The 21420-nt window shown below is 39.1% G+C and overlaps 1 protein-coding gene across 6 annotated transcripts in view; it reads right to left on the reverse strand.

Moving 5' to 3' along the window:
• Positions 1-21420, reverse strand: part of LOC149797748 (glutamate receptor ionotropic, kainate 2-like) — a 97933-nt gene that overhangs the window by 29776 nt on the left and 46737 nt on the right. For all 6 annotated transcript variants that reach the window (XM_089962692.1, XM_089962691.1, XM_089962696.1 and 3 more), the window contains 2 exons: positions 6866-7105; positions 4033-4226 (listed from right to left, as the gene is read on the reverse strand). In XM_089962692.1, the coding sequence (XP_089818818.1) occupies positions 4033-4226; positions 6866-7105 (434 nt within the window). The remainder of the gene's footprint in view (positions 1-4032; positions 4227-6865; positions 7106-21420) is intronic.

The following is a 21420-nucleotide window of genomic DNA, read 5'->3' on the forward strand; positions in this document are numbered from 1 at the left end:
CGGGAAGGTACATAAAATCGAACTCGAGATACAGAGGTTTATGCAACAAGCCAAGCCTTAGTATGAACCATGTCTTCGATAACAATAATATTATTTACTTCAATAATGTCGCAGACGTGAGAAATTAAGGCAAACGAATCCAGTGCTAATGAGATATTAAAACAAAATCGTACATACAATACTTCAATAATAACACGATTTTTTTTTACAGCAGACACATGTTACTGTATAATTGAAAGATATAACAAAATGAGAAAAAAGAAACATATGATGACGGCGTTGCTAGAGAGGGAGGAGGGCAGGTAAAGGATGTTTACCTTAGTACATTTGGTACATATAAATATATATTACTAAATACGTACCAGAGATCTAACAGCTTACAATAAAAACATGAGTAGTGATTAAATAAATTTTTGTAGTTGTACTGATCTACTTTTGAACGACCTTACGAATCTCCTCGTTGATCTAAAGCGATTGCAAAGGGTTGCCCAATAATATTGCGATTGCAAAGGGTTATATCTATATATTGCGATTACAAAGGGTTACGCATTAATATTCAGATTGCAAAGAGTTATTCATTAATACTGCACAAGGGTTAGGCATTAATATTGCGATGTCAGAGGGTTACGTACTAATATTGCGATGTCAAAGGATTGCCCATTGATATTGCGATGTCAAAGGGTTAGAAGTTAATATTGAGATGTTAAAGGGTTACCATAAATATTGCGATGTCAATGGGTTACGCATTAAAACTGTGATGTCCAAGGGGTACTCATTGATATTGCGATTGCGAAAGGTTACGTATTACTATCGAAGTTGTATCTATAATATAGGGCAAAAGTCATATTGTTCGGTAGTAAAATGATTTGCGCCTGATAGATAAAAATCTGAATGGATTTTATAATGAAGTATTTCTTTCTCATATTTTATAGCATTAACTGTACTCTCCATTAATACAATAACATTGAAAGCAACACTGTTTGCAAGATTTGAAAAGAAAATAATTTTATAGCTGAGCGTTTTCAACATGCAAATGATAGGGAGGAAAACACTGTTTTACCGCACTCATATTCAAGTCAACGCCGTTTCCTTGGATCTTGTTTTGTCTTGTAACATGTATTTTAAGTTCTGTTTGCACATACAACAGTGACATTAGCACAGACTCCAAATATTTTTACTATAGAAAAATATATCAAGGATATCTACATTGTCTGAAAGGGTAAAGGGAAATATATTACTAGTAAAGTGGAAACATTGTGTTATGACATGTGAAATATTTCCCGTAATATCAGGCTAATACTTTAAGCCTACCTTTTGGTGTTTGAGTTCCATTTTATACGTTTTTAATGGTACCTTCTTATTGATAATAGTCTTGTCATGTTGAGATCCATTTATTCTGATGGAAAGAGAGAGACATACACAGACAGACAGACAGAGACAGACAGATAGAGATAGAAGGGTGGGAGAGACACACCGAAGAAGGAGGCGAAAAATGAAATAGGCCTAAATATGACAGTTTAAATAAGATACATAAGGGCAGCTATACTTCCTAAATGGGAAAAGAAACTAGTCTCATAATATGCCACCGTGGCGATACAGGTAGTATTCATGCTATATATACAGGTGAGAGAATTTTTAATTCGTACTCTACGAAGATTCGAACCAATGTCCGCGGGTAAACGGAACCCGTCACCGCCACGAACCCATATACCCTCACGACTACGCACACATCATCATAAAATGATGTTACTCAGTCGGTGTTATGTGCACTCGTGTGCAGCAGACACACTCGCATGACGACCTAGTAATTAACTCTCATGTATCTACACATTCATTCCGGATTCCTATGAAAGAAATCAAGTTATACAAAATTAATTATAGAGAATTATAAATATACACTAGACAGAACGGACAGTGCTATCCCTGGATTCCTACAGAAGAATGATTGATAATAATAGGCAGAATTAGTGAATTTTTAATTCGTACTCTACGGAGATTCGAACATCATTTATACATGAGAATTAATTACTAGGTCGTCATGCGTGTTTGTCTACTATTATCAAGATTTTTTCTATAGCAATTCAGGGATAGCACTTTCCGTTCTGTCTGGTGTATATTTATAACTCTCTCAACTCTCTCTCTCTCTCTCTCTCTCTCTCTCTCTCTCTCTCTCTCTCTCTCTCTCTCTCTCTCTCTCTGGGGCCCCCGAGTGGCCGAGTGGTCTAAAGCGCTCTCCGGTATGGATCACTGCCATCTCACCTCTGTCTGCTCCGGTTCGAGTCTCGGATTCAGTCATTGTGGGTATGTGAGAAAGCTTGCCGGTAGCTTCTCGTGGGTCGGTGGCTCTTTCCAGGGTTTTCCCGGGTTCTTCCTTCACCATTAATACTGGTCGCCATGTATAGCCTATCGTGTGCTGAAAAATGGCGTTAAACCCCACAACAACAACTCGCTCTCTCTCTCTCTCTTTCCCTATATATATATATATATATATATATATATATATATATATATATATATATATATATATATATATATATATATATATATATATATATATATATATATATATATATATATATATATATAGTGGTATTTTGTCCAAGAGATGTCTTAGTCTTTAATTTTTATTCATTTATAATTCTATATTATGTATGTAATCCTGGTTAAATCAAATGTGATTCCACATTTATCTCTCAAAAATTAGAAATCTTTCTTTCATGTATAAAAAAAAAATCGCTGACTTATGAACGGAAATGGAAAAAAAATATCCCCTGGGAAGATCCTATGTGATTAATGTGATCCCACTCATCAACTAAATGCATTTTTAATGTATAATATCAAATAAAAGGTAAAAGGTATTGAGTCGTTGGATATGAAATCAGGTACCAAGCATAATCGGGACCGTTTTCATCTAATATTTCGGAAAGCCAATACATATATTCATTTCATTCATTTGCTGGCGTGCAAGTGTTGAATCAGTAAATAGACATATTGGTGACATAAAGAGCAATTTTCCACCAGGACAGATGTATCAAACTATTATGGTTTCTGTCACATCAAATAAATCTCCGATCCCATGCCAATCCCAGGAGTAATAGCGCTCTTCAATCATCTAATGGATAGCCATACGTGCAAGTACAGAACACCTCTTGCGTTTGAACATTAGAAGCAGAAGGTATTTGACAGTGTTGATAAATTCGTCTTTACTGATAACAAATTCGTCTGTAGGAACATGTAATCCTAGGTTTTGGAACGTTCAAAAACTATTTGACATCAATACACCTGTAAATATAAGAACATGCTACATGTCTGCGGCATGGTGCCCCAGTGCTAGACATTGCTCGAAACTGTCACGCTGCAGACATCGTAGGAATATGACTACAACTGTTAAAACTAAATTAAAAATACAAATCACACACACACACGCACACGCACACGCACACGCACACAATAGAAAACATAAAAACAGCAGAAAATTGATTTACCTCTATTCGTAATACATTGTACCACATTTTCCTTTTACAACTACATCTAAAACAAGGCCAAGACGTAAAAGTTCGATAACGCAGGCGCACAAGTTACGTGTGCGTAAAGATTACTAATAGTCATTCAAATCTACCTATTAGACACAATTTGATTCCTGTTTATGATGGACTCATTAATTTTCGTATGCTGATATGCTTTTTTATTTTTAAAGATTTTATTGATCTCTATTTACGTAGTCCTAGTAGATAATACTCTGTAGCAATCAGAGAACTATATGAACTTAATTAACAATTAAATTAATGCATAAAAAGATAAATGAATCAATGAATGAATGACTAAGAAATTAACGATTATGAGGATAGTTTTCATCCGTTACCTTTCCATTAAACTGAAAATGAGAAGAAAAAGATCCATTGAAGCAAAGATAAGCACCATATATCCATTCGACCCAGAAAGCAGAGATGGGTCTGAAAGTTGATTATAATGTAACCGTGATACTTTTGCTTGAAAATCTACGTGGAAAAGGTAAATAATTGAGCAACTCACCTGAGTAAGGACCATGCTTGTTGCTTCGGGTGTACATATCACAAGGAAATTGGTGAACTCTTTCTCTCGCAGCTCCTTTAGTGCCCACCGGACTACATCCGCAGACGTATTGTGTTGTATGTTGTATGATCGTATGTCGTAGATGTCTTTCTCACCATGTATGTGACGTAACAATCTCGCAGCTATGTTGGACGCTGAATGAGAAAGAATACCAGAAAATTCATCCGAGGCATAAACATACTTTCCTGCTTTAGGACGTGTTCCATAAATCCGGAATATTAATTATGCCATGCATGATTTGTTATTCCATGAAGCATCATTTCATTTCCATCAATCTCTTAAGTAGTATATTTGCCGTCCTTTATTTGGGCTTCTCTGAACCGGGTTCAATATTAGGCACAAGGCGACAATATTTTCCTTGGAAATGTGACCATGATAATGAAGTCTATATAAAGTATAGTATTCGTTCTAAAGCTGGCTCATTTCTTTATTTCTTGAACAAAAACGATATATCACCGTGTTTGTCAGACCTTTTCATATTAATATGTGCTGATATGAAATGGCGTCTATGGAAGGTATCAAAGAATTTCAGGAGTGAGACTGTTGCTGTTATTACTAAATCGTTTATATCTATTCTTACGAAACATATTTCAGTAATGCGTTACTATTCATTTATCGCACATGTACGACTGCCCAGTAGAAATTCAAGAAAACGTATGACTACGCTGTGAAATATAATATTTCCATTTATGAAACACGAGAAAATTAACAGTAATGCAAAACATGTTCAATATTACCCTATACTGACAGCACCTGCATCTTTTTGGATGATAATGCCAGCTAAGTAGCATGTATTACTCAAGAAATTAAAGCAAAGAGTAATCTTTCAATCAATTTTACAAGGGCAATGATTATAAAATACTGCTTTATTTTCTACACGCCTTGAGTTACTCCATCTCTAAAAATGAGCAATCATCTCGGTTTCTAATCCCAAGAATCTTTGAGATGTTTTGTCTTTGTCTTTGAGATATTTTGTCCTAGGCTTGTCGTTGAGATGTTTTGTCCTTGTCGTTGAGATGTTTTGTCTTTGTTTCAAGATTGATTCACGTTATTAATAGGCGATCTAACATCCACAAATACTTCTAGATTTGATTGGCGATCATTTCATGCATACCAGTATGTGGTTGTGGTTGTGGTTGTACATACCCGTATCTGGTTATAAAGACCGTATTTTGCTAAAATAATAAAAGCATCCTCAGCACTGCATCACAAAAACAAATATTTTTGCACGCTTAGGATATGTAGGGTAACCATATTTGAACTTTCAAAAATGAGGACATTGCGGAGAATTGGTGTATCTGTACCAGTATAGAGATTTAAGGACCAAAATTTAGGACATGTCCGAGGAAAATGAAGACTAATGTCAACCCAATGATATCAATCTGAAGTCTCTATATACCAATCGCCTGAAGGAATGTTCAACCTTAAGCATTAAGGTCATACATTAAATTAAAATATTAACTGTAAAGATGATTTTAGTAATTATATTACTAAGATCAAGGCACACGTATTCTCTTAACCGTAAGAGCAAGAACACATACTAAGAACAAAGCCTTAAAATCATGGAAAATTGGCACACAAATCTAATTTAACTTCATTTCATTTCGGTTAAGAACAATCTGAAAGATCTCTTATTTTGGCTCTATTCCAATTAAAGTTATTGACTGTTGAGTTTATTTTTTTTTCCAAAACAAATAACAAAAATGCGGTGTGCTCAAAGAAGGGTCTTACTCAGGAGGAAATGTTTATGTTTATTACATTTTCTGTTCATATGAAATACGACAAAACACCACTGTCTTCTTGGGTTCGAGTCAAAGGCTCGGCTAGCGTGGGTACGTGGGAAAGCCTGCCAGTAGCTTCTCGTGGGGGTAGGTGGTTATTCCCTGGGTTTTCCAAGATTCTTCCTCCACCAGTTATACTGGCCGCCATGTATAGCCTGTCCTGTGCTGAAAATGGCGTTAAACCCTAGAACAACAACAACAACAACAAAACACTAAAATTATCTTGTGCTAAGAATCGATATTTCTTCCATCATATCTGCCTATGCCAGATAAATCAATATATCGTTTGATGCAGCGGAAAAATAGACTATTAATTTGAAAGAAATTAAATTAAACAAGTGTTTTCATCTGCTTATTACAAGTAATAAGAATGAAGACTGTGTGTTAAGAGGTATTTGTTTCCCAATGGAAATAGTCTTTTGTGGTCAATATACATATACAATCAAGTAGGTAAAGGATAAATAAGGAACTTAGCAAACTGGCGTGTTGTTACATCATGAATGAGACGACTGATGTGTGAAACCATTACATTTTCTCTCACAGCGGCACGTATTCGTTATTAGCCTGGGCAAAGATACTGTAAAATATAGCATTGGATACCTTTTGATTTTCATCTCGTGTCCGAGTATTGAAATAGATAAGCAATTTAACCTTTATTCTAACTTGATTGATTTCATGGCGAAGAATGGATATATAAAAAAATTGTGAACCCATCAGAATCAAGTCCGACTCGGTTGAATCTAGGACTTGAGCTTTTAAGTCCAATACTCAACTCTAGCCCGATCTCACCATTTATACAAACACCCAGTGGACGAAAAGTTTTTGTCAAACTATATTTTGTGGAAAGCATGTACACTGATACGCACTATCAAATGAGCTCGCCTTGCGATCCCTCGTTTACAACACAGTTAAAATTCATCCAAAACTGTATTCTTTGTTTCCAAGGAGCTATCTTAAATTCTGGGGTAAGAGCAACATGGTTAGGTTATTACCTGCATCATTGTCATAGATAATACCACTCTGTGTCCATTTGTAATGCTGAAACAAGTCTTTTATTGCAGCTGTGTATGTTGTAGCATCAGGAATCATGTTAATGGTATATTGGGAAGTATCCGTTTCATGTGGTACCAGAGAGGTCACGAAGTATGGGATTTTCAGATACTGAGAAACGGTGGCGACCACTTTGTTGTAATGTCCTACAATTCCTGCCAGGTTCTCCATTTGCGTCTTAGCTAAAACAAAAAAAAATAGTAAAGGTAGGTATAACATACAAACTAACCTATTAAATAATAATGGAAATCACTGAAATAAAACCCTAATTTTCTCGGCACATATTCACGTGCATAAAGGAAAACAATTTACAAATAAGTCTAAATTTTAAAACTTTTACAGATTGATTGTTGTAAATGTCTACATAAATTATATTTTATTTTTTAGATAAATCTGTTCAATACGTACTTAGTTATCTAAGGTCAAAGTTTATATATAGTCCAGTATATTTTGGTCTAAGGTCAAAGTTTATATATAGTCCACTATATTTTGGTCTACCTTGTTAGACCAAATCTGATTCAACTCCACCTAGCGCAGCTCTGCTATTTGGCGCTGTGCAGACATTAACTGCATGTCAAACTATTGGCGGGGATGGTCGAAGGTACTATGTAAGAATGATTGACTTCTAGTGGAGCAGCAGAGAGACTAAGCCCACCAACTGTTTCGTCCAACAGGACCATCTATCAAAAACTCTTCTGATAGAAGGTCTTATTTCACAAAAATAACCCTTCTAGCCAGAAACTATGATGACTAAATCCTCTTTTCTGGCCGGAGGGGTTATTTCGACAGCGATAACTCGCTATAAAAAATAGTTTCTTCACGGGGTGTGACGTCGACGGCGACGTTGGTGGCGTAGTCTCTCTGCTGCTAATCATTTTAGGATTTTTAGTTAAAAAATGTATCCAACCCAACTCGGTATCGTGTCCGAGGATCATGTAAATTTATCGTCACAAACCCGTGTGGTTTTCGTTGAGCATGACTAAAGAAATTTTTAAATTTATTGAGGTCCATGTCACCACTGCACCAAGTCTGATGAATATTTCTCAGCGTGTGTGCGTCAACTCCGTTAAACACCGCAAGAACGTTACAATTATCTCTGATCACTTTTGGAATTTGTGTATACCGCTGAGTCACATAAATGACATAAGTGTTTTTGTGTCGACCACGGGAGAATATTCTGGCTGTATTTTTTTGTTTATCCAACATCACATCGTCGTACACAACTAGGTTGTTAATTGATCCATCAATGTCGTCGACGGATGGAGCTTCTTCGATGTCAGTTATAAAATCAATAACATCTTCGTGAAAATCACTTTGATTTTCCATTATCGATTTTGCACTCTCGTTGAAATCTTTTAGCACTTGATAACACCGCTGATCGTCCACTGACGGGGCTATCAAATATAATTTATCCCACTTCATCCACTTCATTATTAAATTAAGTAACAACTGTGTCTTACCCGACCCAGATGGACCTATGATAATCATTCGAACAGAATTTGGTAGCACTGAGTTATGCTTGATTGGCTCTCGTCGCTTTGTTGCGGAAAAGTCAGTGATTTCCATTAGATATATCATAAAATAATATGGATTTATATTGTGTGAAATGCCGAGCACGTACCCCAACTATGGATACTACAACAATTACAACAAAAAATAGTCGACAAGCGCTTACAGGCAAGTGTGAACGATGTGGCACAAAAAAATTTAGATTTATTAAAAAAAGCGGAGGTGATATCGCAGCCAAGTTAACAGCGCTGCCAGGAGCTCCGTGGGCTAAATACCCAGGAGAAAAACATCTTCCAGGATATAATTACTGTGGTCCAGGAACCCGACTTGATATCAGACTTGATGCTCAGGATCAACCAAAATCCGGCGAGTATCCGATAAACGCTATCGATGCAGCGTGCCATGCTCATGATGTAGCTTACCGAAGCAAGGATTTGCAACAGCGCCATCTCGCGGACGTGAAATTAATTCATGCGTTAAATGCCATCCCTGATAAATCTTTCAAAGAAAGGTTAGCATCCTGGTTGATAAAAACTGCAATGAAGGGTAAATTAGCGTTAGGTACTGGTATATAATGGAGTCGATTTATTATTCCCCAAGCGGATACTGGAGAGGTAACGCGGAAATTAGTAAACTCGCTGAAGCAGCAAAAGTTACGGCGGTTACTGCCAAAAATTGGTTATCCCGACAGGCAATATGGCAAATTTATCTACCGCGCTCCAAACAAATTCACTTCGCGCATTTCGATGTTAGTGTACCAAATGAGGTTCATCAGGATGATATATTATTTCTGCCACATGATACTATCCGAAGACGCACATACAAGTACGCGTTAACCATAGTTGATGTTGCCAGTAGATACAAAGATGCGGAACCGTTAACGACTAAAACATCATCTGAGGTTGCTTCTGTGTTTGAAAGAATTTATCGGCGAGGACCTACACCACAAGGTGGTCTACGATGGTCACATCTGCTACAAGTTGATCCTGGCAAAGAATTTCAAGGTGCGGTATCATCGTTGATGAAACAACATAACGTCACCATACGACGAGGACACACTGAAATTCACCGTGATCAGGCAATTGTTGAGCGATTCAATAGAACACTTGCTGAGCGGTTATTTGGATATCAATACGCGAAGAAATTTATTCAAGATACGAGATCGCGCGAATGGGTTGCAGTATTACCAAGCGTGATAGCTGCGCTAAATAATGAAATAACTCGAACAACCAACATGAAACCTTCCATCGCGATCACGAAAAAAAATATACCCGTACGTCGTGATTCTTCAGCGCAGCCGATACTGGGTAATGTTACTGTAAGATATTTATATGAACCAGGCGAACTTGAAGGTGGTAAACGAAGAGCGACTGATCCCATTTGGAGTGTTACCACACATAGCATATCCACCGTGACAAGATCCACTGGCAGACCAGCAATCTACAGGTTGGATTCAACTGCTCCTCAACGCGGATTCACCCGTGAGCAACTTCAGGTAATTCCCGAGGACACACAATTGCCGCCAAAATCACTGAAGTGACTTAACTAGCGCTGGCACCCCGACGTCGATTACACTCAAGACAGGTCAACATGACATTATCACGTGTATGACCGCGACTGTTATCTTTTCTGTCTACGGTAAATTGTCTTGAATTTTTATTCGAATACTGCCATAGCATTATACAATTACAGCTCGCGCAGTGATTATTCTGTTGTTGTTTCAGCGCAACGACGAAGTCAACATCAAGATCAAAATCGCGATTATTTTTTTTGTCACTCTGTTTGTAACCGGCGAGTTTTTTCCTTATTACATCACCATCGGTGATGCTGTTGTTTTCATCGCTATCAGCGTTTGATTTAAAATCCGAAGGATTTTCCAAGACAATTCTTCGCAGTTGAGACATTCTTCTGACTCTGGACACCGCCAAGTAGACTAAGTTTGACCATTCGATTCGATCATCAATGATCCAGACAGTTGTATCTGAAATAGTTAGTCCTTGAGAACAATGAATGGTCATTGCGTATCCTAGCGTCCACGGGGATTTATTCATCGCTAGTGCATCCTCAACAGCATCGATGTCAACTAACACAATATCATTCAATACTAAATTCTGTTTCTCTGTCTTTCCTGGAATATCAACATCTATATTTTGTAACCGCGTATCAGTTGGTCTATAACATAACGGCGTTGGCAGCATTGGAAACTTTATTTTTTGTAACCGAAATAGCTGTTGTTGAAGTGTGTCTCTGACTATCTTTCTTCTTGCCACTATCAAATCGTCTGGTTTCCACACGCGTAAAAAGTCACTCATCGAAGTTTCAGGAATCATCTCGCGCATGATTTCACATTGAATTTTATTCGGTTGTAGCCTGATTAGTGTTTTAAATTCTTTCAGCGTTGCATCAAGTGCTCGGTAATCATCAGACACTTCTTCGTGATAATCAACAAAATTCCTCAGCCAATCATGCGGAGATGCGCCGACAAACGGAGGTGGTTGACCGTGATGGCCGCACATAATCACTGCGGTATTTTTCGTTAGCAGCCAATCAAGAAATGTTTTTAACGTTTCCAGCGGCACCGTACATATCTCATCCCAAATTATTATATCATTGATATATTTTGTTCCCATTCGATCTGGCGTCCACACACCGCCGCTGTATTTGAAAAAGCTGTGATAAGTACAAGAATTGACTCCTCGCTGTTTCATCTCTCTGGCAAGTCTGTGTGTAGGTGTTAGCACAATCATATCTGAATTCCGAAATAATTCAATCGCCCGAGTTGTTTTACCAGACCCGCCCGGCCCGTTCAAATAAACAGTTTTATGTCTGGTGATTGGATCATCCACAGACGGTGCGGAAGATATTTCTGGCATTGTTGATTTATAATAATTATCCTCTGTTGCAACATCAGCGGATTCACAATACTCGTGTAACATCTCGGCTTTTATTCTCCACGAACCCCATTCATCTCCGCCGCAGAATTTCATTATATCGGTCAGTGATTCTGAATATTTCTTGTCGATGTGAAATGAATCCGTGGCAACTCTGACTGCGTTACCAGGAAATCGATTTACCATCGATAACAAATTTATAGAAACATAAGCCAGCATTGAAGATCTCAAATGTGTGTATTGAGGCGATTCTCCGTCGATATAACTTACAATTGTGCCCAACTTTTTCCCGTCGGACAAGAACACATCCTCCCTGTTACAAAATATGTCTCTGGCAACCGCGTCGGCGATTATAAAATCCAATTCAGCTTCATCGATAATCAACCGCGAGTGATGCATTTTATGATCAAATGCTGCACCCTGAGTAAATTTACCGATTATTCTTCGTCCAAGATCTTTCGCTGTGATTTCACTGTTTTTGAGTTTGATCTTGAGAATTTTAGGAGCCTCACTGACAATGACATCCATTGGGGTATTTGGACACTCTCGTGCATACTCGCCGATAACTTCTTCGAGAGTTACACGTTCTGGTGTTTGTAACCAAACTGATGTCTGCGGTCGATAACATATGATTGCTTCGCTGACAGTCAACGATACCAGTATGCCGCTGTCAAGCATGTATCGCAATAACACTATTGGTACCCAGCGCTTTTCGACGAAGTGTCTGCCAAACCAAACATAACAGCACGGATGAAGTCCCGCAGCAAATTCAAACGAAGTCACACGAGCAAATCCTGTCAGGTCAGCGTCGGGTAAACTGCCGTTTACGGCGACTCGTGTCATCGAGTTCGTGGGGTGTCCAAACCGCGCAAAGTATTCGCGGCACTCGCCGTTCCCGAGAAAGCTTCCTGGGTAGCAGGCAATCATATCCACGGAAATCATATCCCGGTAGTCATATCGGGTATTCCACAACCCGCCATGACCATACTCGACACAACTTAATTGTATATCCGAAAGAAACTGACTTCGGGTTGGTCTCCACGAATTTCTTTCTCTGGCGGCGTGAGCGGCAACACTTGGAACTGTAAAACAATTAACCAATAATTGCTCATCGCTAGCATCTCTCATATACATTTTTGCGAGTTTTTTCATTTGCTGGTGCAACGATTTGTTCTGTATAATTCTCCGTTGGGTCTCACAAATTGATCATACTCGGAATCTTCAGCGCGTAAATAACCTCGTATATGTTTCCAGAATAAAACTTGACAACACGGTCTCGTGGAAATATTGTAACCGCATCAGTCCACGCGTGCGAATTATGATCAATAATTTCAATAGGTGTTCCTGACTTTTTATAATGCTTCGAACTGTATAATATTTCCCGGTTAGTGTTTTTACTGTTATTGAGTATTTTAATTTACTTGATAGCGCAGCAACATCATTTATTGTTGCCCCGGTATCTTTAACCGATTCACCCCATGATGTTATTTTTTAATGTCGCAGGTCGGTTAAACCGTTTCCTCGTTTTGTGTTTTTAAAATGTTCCATTACTCGCTCGGCTACACAATTCAACACCGTCGAAGTAAATGACGCAGTCATTCGCATCGGAGCGAGTTTATGAATTTTTGTTTTTTTTACAGGATATATTCCATAAATGACTGCTGTTACAGGATACGCTCGAGCGTAATATGGTATATCAATCCCGGTCAGCATTCCTGGTTTACAATTGCTGCTTAACAGAGCGGTCTTTCCGTTAGCAAGAACAGGGTCGAGTTTGTCACGGATAATCCATGTATCGTCTTCAACGTTGACGATAAATTTTATTCTGAAAAAATATTTCTTTTCACGTTGATGAAAATCAATATAATCAATAATTGTTTTTGCTCGGGCATCAGTCATTGTAGCATCGATGATGTCCTCGTCGCGGATAATTTTAAATGTCGACCATACATGAGATGCGCCGTCGTCGCGGAATTCTTTCTTACCCTCGTTGATAATATCGAACAGATCAGTTAGATGCCGTCGTCGTGGATCCGGGTTTAGCCTGTCAAGATCGAATCTCCCGGCGCCAACTGCGGATAACCTCGAAAACTCCTCCATGTTATATTTAAGACAAATATTTAAATAAGAAAATATTATATATACAATGAACAACTGCAGATGGTTAAAAGTTGGATCTGTAACAGTCTGTGGTAAGCCCTGTAGGAAGGAATTCTGCGGTGAACATATACAGAGCATCAAACGAGGAAGCACAGGACCTATTCGTTGCCTGCGATGTGGCATTGGTGTCAGAGGTAAAACACAATTATGTGCGGGGTGTGGGGGGAAACGATACCGTGAACTCAAGCGATATTACAATAAAAAAAATAACGGAGACGCGCTAAAATCCGAGAGTGATTATATAACTAGGTTTTCAGACAAATTATAAATTAGACAAATACATGAAGTATAAATGAATCAAGAATTTGTCCCACATCCCACAATCAAGAATTACGAAGCATCACGACAGGGAATAGTTAGAAATAGCAGGTTGAAAAAACCAGTTGGTGTTGTTAATAATGCTGGTTATCTCCAATTTAAGGTTTCTGGGGGTAAAAGCTATCTTAATCACAAGTTTGTGTTTGAGGTATTTAACGGTGAGATCAAAAAAGGTCTTGTAACTGATCACAAAGATAATAATAAACTTAATAACTCTCTTCAGAATTTGCAAGCCATTACTCAGAGCGAGAATTCTGCACGAGGTGGCACTGGTAAATTTGCAAAAATCCCCAGAGCTGTAAGATCTCTCAACAAAAATACTAATAAAGAAAATATATTTCGCTCAATGAGCTTAGCTGCGAAGTATTTTGGTATTGGACCGCGTTCGGTTCAACGTGTCGCAGAAAATATTATCAAATCAACTTTTTCAAGTAAGTTTGATAGCTGGATTATATTTTATTATGTAGATAACTCTGCAGTGACTGCGTGAAAAGTCAATGATACAATTATTTCCCCCTTGACTTTGACAAGGTTGTTACCTTACAGGTACGAGCAGACGATTTTCTGCACAAGGAAGTAAATAACTTCCCTTGTTTTTCCCCTTGACAAGTCAAGGTGACAGCGCAAGAATGATTTTATCTTCCGGATTTTATCAGGCAAACGTATATTTATCTTTTTTTTTTCGCAGACAATATCGCTATTTTATTACACTTGTTCGGGTTTATGGCTCATCTGTGGTTTCCACATGATCATATTTAAGAATATACGTTTTAAACAAATCACGCTGAGCTATTTCTGAACTTTCAACTATCAGTCAGTTTATATACAATATCGTCCTAATACTATATTGGGGTTTCGAAACCCAACGAAGTTGCACACGTACTCCGTTATCGCCCCGTTTCGTGGTAACCTTTTACCCCAAAACAGGGTTGATTTCAGGGATACGTGTGCAATTTGTTGGATGCAGAATTATAACCCCGCATTGTGTTTGTACCGTCCTAGGATAAGTTATGTGTTTGTGCCGTCTTAGGATAAGTTACAATTAAGTTATATGTTTGTACCGTCCTAAGATAAGTTATATATACAATTGTAAAATACAACTGCTGTAAATAGCTTCTACTGCTGTAAATACAACTGCTGCTGTAAATAGCTTCTACTGTAAATGATATATGTTTGTGCCGTCCCTAGGATAAGTTAGAATTAAGTTATATGTTATGTGTTATCCCCATATGAGCCTTGCTAGCATATCAAATGGTAAGCTAGGAGGTTCACAAATTGGGAATGTCTCGTCGTTTCGCAAACACACCCTCTGGGCTTTCTAGACTGTTATTTGGCAGTTTAGGAGCTCCATCGGGGGTACTGTTTCCGCCCCTCCTGAGTTTGGTAGGATGTCAGAAGACACCCTAGAGACTCAAAGGAGATGTGATGTTTTTTTATTTTAAATATTTAAAAGTATATATAAATATGAATCAAGAAAATATCAATAATGTGATTGATGCTATTAAAAAATTAGAAAACCAAGGATTTAATATATTACTAAATGTTGAAACTATTCTGTCTGATTTTGAATCATTATACGAAGCTAAATGCGCAGGGCGTTATATTCTTCCTGCTCAATATCGATTCATAAAGATGATCCAAAATAATTTGTATAAATCGCTAGCCAGCGTAGCGGAGACACAAATAAATGAATTTGTTCCACTGTCTCGTGCAATCGAAAAGATCAGGCTGGCACTGGCAGCCGAGTATGAAACTAAAAAGATAACTAACAATCGGGTCCGGAAATTAAAGCATTGTATGTCCGCTGATGAAGTCAAGGATGAAGTCAATGATAGCTTTGTGACGGATGACGAAGTCATTCACGAAGTCAACGGGAAGTAAATACCTCACCTTGACTTCGTCAAATACCTTGATAAAATCAAGGAAGTGAAATCGGGTACCTAGAAGTGAAATCGAAAGTAAAAAAAAAGTAATATTTTTTTCTTGCTGTGTAAATTATGCAACTGTCCGATTTCGTTGGTTTTCATAGCAAAATACCCCACAAAATTCGTGACTTTGGTCTGTTTTGTTAAATTTTACTAGCAAATACCGTTATGAATCTGTGACTTTGGTCTGTTTCGTAGGTTTTCATAGCAAAATACCGTTATGAATCTGTGACTTTGGTCTGTTTTGTTAAATTTTACCAGCAAATACCCCCATGAATCCGTGACTTTGGCCAGTGGTAAAAAAAATATATATAAAGTAAAATATTTTTGAAATTCTTCGAATTTCAGGATGGAAATGTCTTTTACATTTTTAAAAATCCTTTGGATTTTCACTGCAGGATCTTATCGAGATGATCCCGTGAAATGCACGAGTGAGCAACATTGAGGATTTGGTCTGCATCACAAGTAATCATCGTGATATTGTTTTCGCGGAGTTGCTTCAGCTGAAAATCTGTCAGTAAAAAGTCATCATTGCCGTACTTATCGATGGTTATTTTAACAACGCCCGGGGGATGATTTCAGGTAAATATTTTTCGGATGAATTCTTCAAGCGCGCTTTTGTCAACGATGGAACATTTCACGTGTTGATACATACTATTATTTTCGCGTTCATTTAATATAATTTATTATGACAGTGCTGTCGCTGATGGTGATGTCGTTAGCGTTTCCCACAGTGCTATCATCGTCGTCGTCGTCGTTGTCAGCGAAATCACTGTCAGAGACATCTTCATCACTGACAACAAAATCACTGTCAGAATCACGCTGTGATTCACAAACACTTTGTGTTTCCACGCTAGCGTCAGAACTGTCAGAGAGATTTTCATCATCATCATCATACTGTTGGTAATTCGAAGATTTTTTGGACATTATTATGATATGATATTATTAATTGAAAGTCCTTGAAAAATACTTTGTATTTTTACGATGGAAATCGTTTCACGATGAAAGTCCTTAGGACGGAAATCGTTTCACGATGAAAATCTTAAGATTTTACCAGCAGATTAATACTAACAGTCTCCCCACGCAGGTCCAACAGACTATGTTGCTGGTCAGTGACTTTAAAATTCGTCCTTGTCAGCGTCGGATTATGACACCGCAACGATACTGGATTGATTGGCTCTTGCCCAATCAAAAATCCAGGTGGCTCTCTAGGAGTAAATGAATACAGTATAAACCCTTGCTGGGCTTGATTCGAAGTTGTCGTCTCTATGTTGTAACTGCCATCGATGACATCACGTACAAGATTGACCGCGACGACATCAGTGATTGCTACGATGCCCGGAAAAATATGCCGGCCATCGCTCGCTGTGGAATTATCATGTGCCAAGATAACGGGTTCTGGTAGTATTCGTTTGTGTTGTGCAAGTATGTCATCGAAGTATTCATCGACGATATCAGTGACGAATTTTCGCAAGATGACCGGGGAAACATATCCTGGTAATTTAAAATTCGGCAGTTCAGCTTCGGTCAGCGAGTACTTATCTAAAAATTGTTGTTTAATGATGGAGCTACTGTTAGTTACTACCTGAATCATTCGCTGGTTAATATATTCCATATCTGCGGCAATCTGATTTAATATTTCGATTTGCTTAATAATTTCTCCACGTGAACCTGTTACATCGGAAAGATGTTCTTGGAAGCGTTGCCGTAGATGCGCTAGTTGCGCGCGGTGCTCCACATTAATAGTTTTAAAAAATTCAGTAATTTCGCTCAGATAAACACGAAATCCTAATCCTCCCACTCCCGTTGAATATGTTGCACGAGTAAAAGTCAACACAATATCGCCGCCGTCACTAAGAGGCGGGATCCACCTATCCACCGTTGCACCTTTTATATCATCCAGACGCGGCCTATAACCGGGTGTAATTCCGTGATATGACTTCGCGTCAGTGATATAATCGGATTTTTCTGGTGCAACGGGTGGTGTCGGTGGTGCCGGTGGTGGATTTTGAGGCCATCTTAATACTGTTCTGATTGAACTGTTATAGATATCAACGGCGTAACCCGGTGTTGAGATTTCGATGATCGTGGACAACGTTGGCTCGTGTGCAGTGATTGATATTTTTGCTTCTTTTCCGGTGATACGTTTTATTTGACGCTGTATTTCTTTGTTGATTTCTTCGATCTGATAACTCCCAGTGGGTAACGCAATGACGTTCCAATCTGGGGTTCCATCAGCGTTATTCTGATACGAAAAAACAAATGAGTTATTTGGCAACTGTCCGTGAAATGATGTCGACCTGATATTGGGCCAACTGTGATATACTCGTAATTGTGCCAACGCGATTTCACTTACTGGAATTGCAGTTGGAAAATTAATGCTGAACTCTGGTTGCGTCGAGGATATTGATATCATTGATGTTTTTACCGGAGCTGTATTCGCGACTATGTCGAGCAGCGCTTGGCGCTGAATTATCTCCGTCATTATTGTTATTGTTGGTTTTCAAATGAAAACCGTTTGCGGTTTCAGTATTCACCGCGCGTTCGTAGTCGTTGTAAATGCCAGACATCAACGTGAATTCGGAATCTGATATGTTGTTGTCGTCTACGCTGGATGATATCAACGAGGACAATTTCGAGTAGGCGCTGTTGGCCGCGTTAGCCATTAACATGTACTCGTGTAATTTTGTTGTCGCGCACGAAGATATTTTTTTCGCGATGATGTTGGCGACTCCTGCAATCGTCGTTGATGCTGAAATTGTGATTGTGATCGCGATTGCAGCAGTTACTGGTGTCAGCGCAGACAATAGCACACCCGTGGATGCAACTACCGCGGATACCGAATACACTGTTATGTCCAGCGCGGTCACATGCCGTTTGTATTTTTTTATTTTTGTTGCGCATCTGTCAATGGTGTTTTTCAACGTTGATTGCCATTTGCGTACCTGATCATACCGGTATTGCTGAGCGCTTAATGACTCTGTCATTGATGACATTGTCATCGGTGTTGTCGTTGATGCTGATTTCATTATTCAATTACGCGGTAACCAATTGAGGAGTTTCTGCGACGAATTCCAAACACCACCAGTAAGATGTTGCGGTTAATTTCTTGTCTGCGGCTTCAAGTATAAATATTTCTTCGGTTCCGCTGTTTAGTATTATAGTTACAACCCCGGAATACTTATCGGTGGAATGTCTCCAGGGAAACGTTGTGAAGATTTCAAATTTAGCGGCTGAAAACACAGACAACCTGTAAACGCCAGTGACCGTTGCTGTGTATTTGATAGTATTATTTTGTCGGGACCATGTTGCGAATCCCGTTGATACCGTGTATACGATGTTGGTGATATGCCCGGGGGTAACTCCAGTGGGGACTTTAATCAAACTGGTTTTGTTAACGATCTCAGGAATTCCCGATACGATATCCTGCTGTGTTTGTTTGATCGTGTCAATGTTGGTTTTGATTTCAGAAAGCTTCATATCGACGATCAAAGGAGCCCCAAAGAACTTATCCACGGTCTCGTCGGTTTTTTGAAAGTTTCTTCGAAATCTTGTAAACGCGCCCACGTGAACATCATACTCTGCCCGCAACGTGGCTAGTTTACCGTCAACGGTGTCTACGTATTGTTTGTTTGCGGCATCTTCGGGACCTTCCGGATTTTTTAGAACGGTTATTTTGTTACCGTTCATGCTGAGTTCACCTGTCATTGTATCACAGGTCTTCGCTACACGCGTCGTTGCGACTTTTCGTGCATCATCTCGCAGCATCCCAATTGATATCGACGAATCTCTGATTCTGCCGCTGTCAGTGAATACAACGATGTTGTCCGTGACAGCTCCAATAACCCTGCGAATTATGTCATTCCACTTAATGTTACTGGTTCTTAGCTTGCCGTGCCTGTCCTGAAAAATAACAACCTCATCTGGGTCTATCCCGGTTAGATTTAAAAGATCATCAATTTCATCTTTGGTCGCATACTTCGATAAATCGATATCTTTTTTTTTCTTCCTTGGTTCTGCTTGATCTTCCGTAAATATCAACCATTATCTGTTATGGGGTTGTTTAAATTTGGAAAACATTGATGATTTTTCAACGTGTATTCATGCACGACTTTATGAGGAGGAATCGCTGGATGTTTTGTTATCGCGTCAAGAACATTCAAAACCTCTTGACCACATATCGGAGGATCGGTTAGTGTTTGTGTTGGTAACGTTTACTGCCAAACCGGAATTTTAAATCCTTGGACGTACCTGAAAAACTCAACTGGCGGTGCTAGCCCGTACGAATCGAAATCGATAATTCCACGCGGATCGATCGCGTAAGCAACCCAGTGAGTCCCAGGGCCTTCCTTGTTGTCAAGATTAATAATTCCTGTTTCTGGATTATTCGGTCGTGCTGATAATTCATCTCGCATAAATACACCTTTGAAGGATTTTATGCGTAATTGTTTAGCAGCATTAAGTAAATCAAAATTAGAAGCTGGAAGCTTCAATGCTGGAAGTGTTTTCAAAACCTTTTTGGGTACCATGACGCCGGAGTTCCCGGTAATCTTAGACCCGCTCCGTATTGTTCCACTGGAAGTTTTAAACGATTGGGCTGAGGCATAGTTGTCTTTCGGGGGCGTCTTGTTGGTTTTTGTGTTCTTGTTTGTCCTTTTTTAGACTTTCCTTGTGTAAAATTCCTTTTCCGGTTACTTTCCTTAGTGCCATTCCAGCAGCGGTTCCAACTGCTCCTAACTCGGCTGCCTTTGCCGCGGCGGCTGCCGCTGGTGCTAACGCGGCGGCAATTATTGGAAGAAATGGAAGTATTCCGCCGGTCTTTTTGACCATATCTTTGACCGCGGCCGGAGAGAGATCAATTCGAACTCCAGTCGTGCCCTGCTTCGCGCTGTTGAAATGTTTTAGCTGCGTTTTAGTCAGCGACAGCTTGTTTGGACCGCCCGCTAGCTGATCGTGCTTTAACGTTATTGATGTCCCACATGTGCTCGCGTTTTTCGATTGTAATTTCTTCACCTGACCAGGAGTCAGTGACACATTAACGTAACTGTATGACATTTTATTTAATATGATGTTGATCTAATTGTTTACACGTGCTGCTAGCAATGTTACATATTTTCCACTGGAGCATCGATGACTCTCATTCGTCCACCAACACCTTCAAGTAGCATTGCTTTATCGGAGAGTATGACAGCGATCGCTCTAAAACCACCAGCAACTGCAGGTGGACCAGCAACTGCAGCGGGAAACTCACCAACGTTAGCCTTGAAGTGTATGTCAACGACCGATTGTTTGGTTAGATCAAGATGTTCCAGCGAAAAGTAATAAATCGGATACAACGTTGTGAAATCCAACTGTGATATCTGCAAGCCGGTATCAATATTTTGATCACGTCCCATAAATGTCATCAGACGATGATACGCACGCGCAACTTGATTATTTTCAAAATCTATCACTATATCCTCGGATGGTTCTTGATGTCCGTTTATTCGCAGCGAAACTTCAGAGACAGCAAGTTTGTCAAATATCATATTCGAACGTATTTGACTACTTACTCTTGCGTTAGCCTGGAGCGCTACGAAAATATGTCGTGGTGCTGACACCCCCTGCTGTGATGCTATGTGCCACGTGAATTGCCCAGCACCGGCGCCCTGAATGGAATCTGTAGATGTTGTCAACCATGATATCAATGATTTA

This window comes from Sinohyriopsis cumingii, chromosome 6 (genome assembly GCF_028554795.1).
Source record: "Sinohyriopsis cumingii isolate HCF-2022 chromosome 6, ASM2855479v2, whole genome shotgun sequence".
Taxonomy (NCBI): domain Eukaryota; kingdom Metazoa; phylum Mollusca; class Bivalvia; order Unionida; family Unionidae; genus Sinohyriopsis; species Sinohyriopsis cumingii.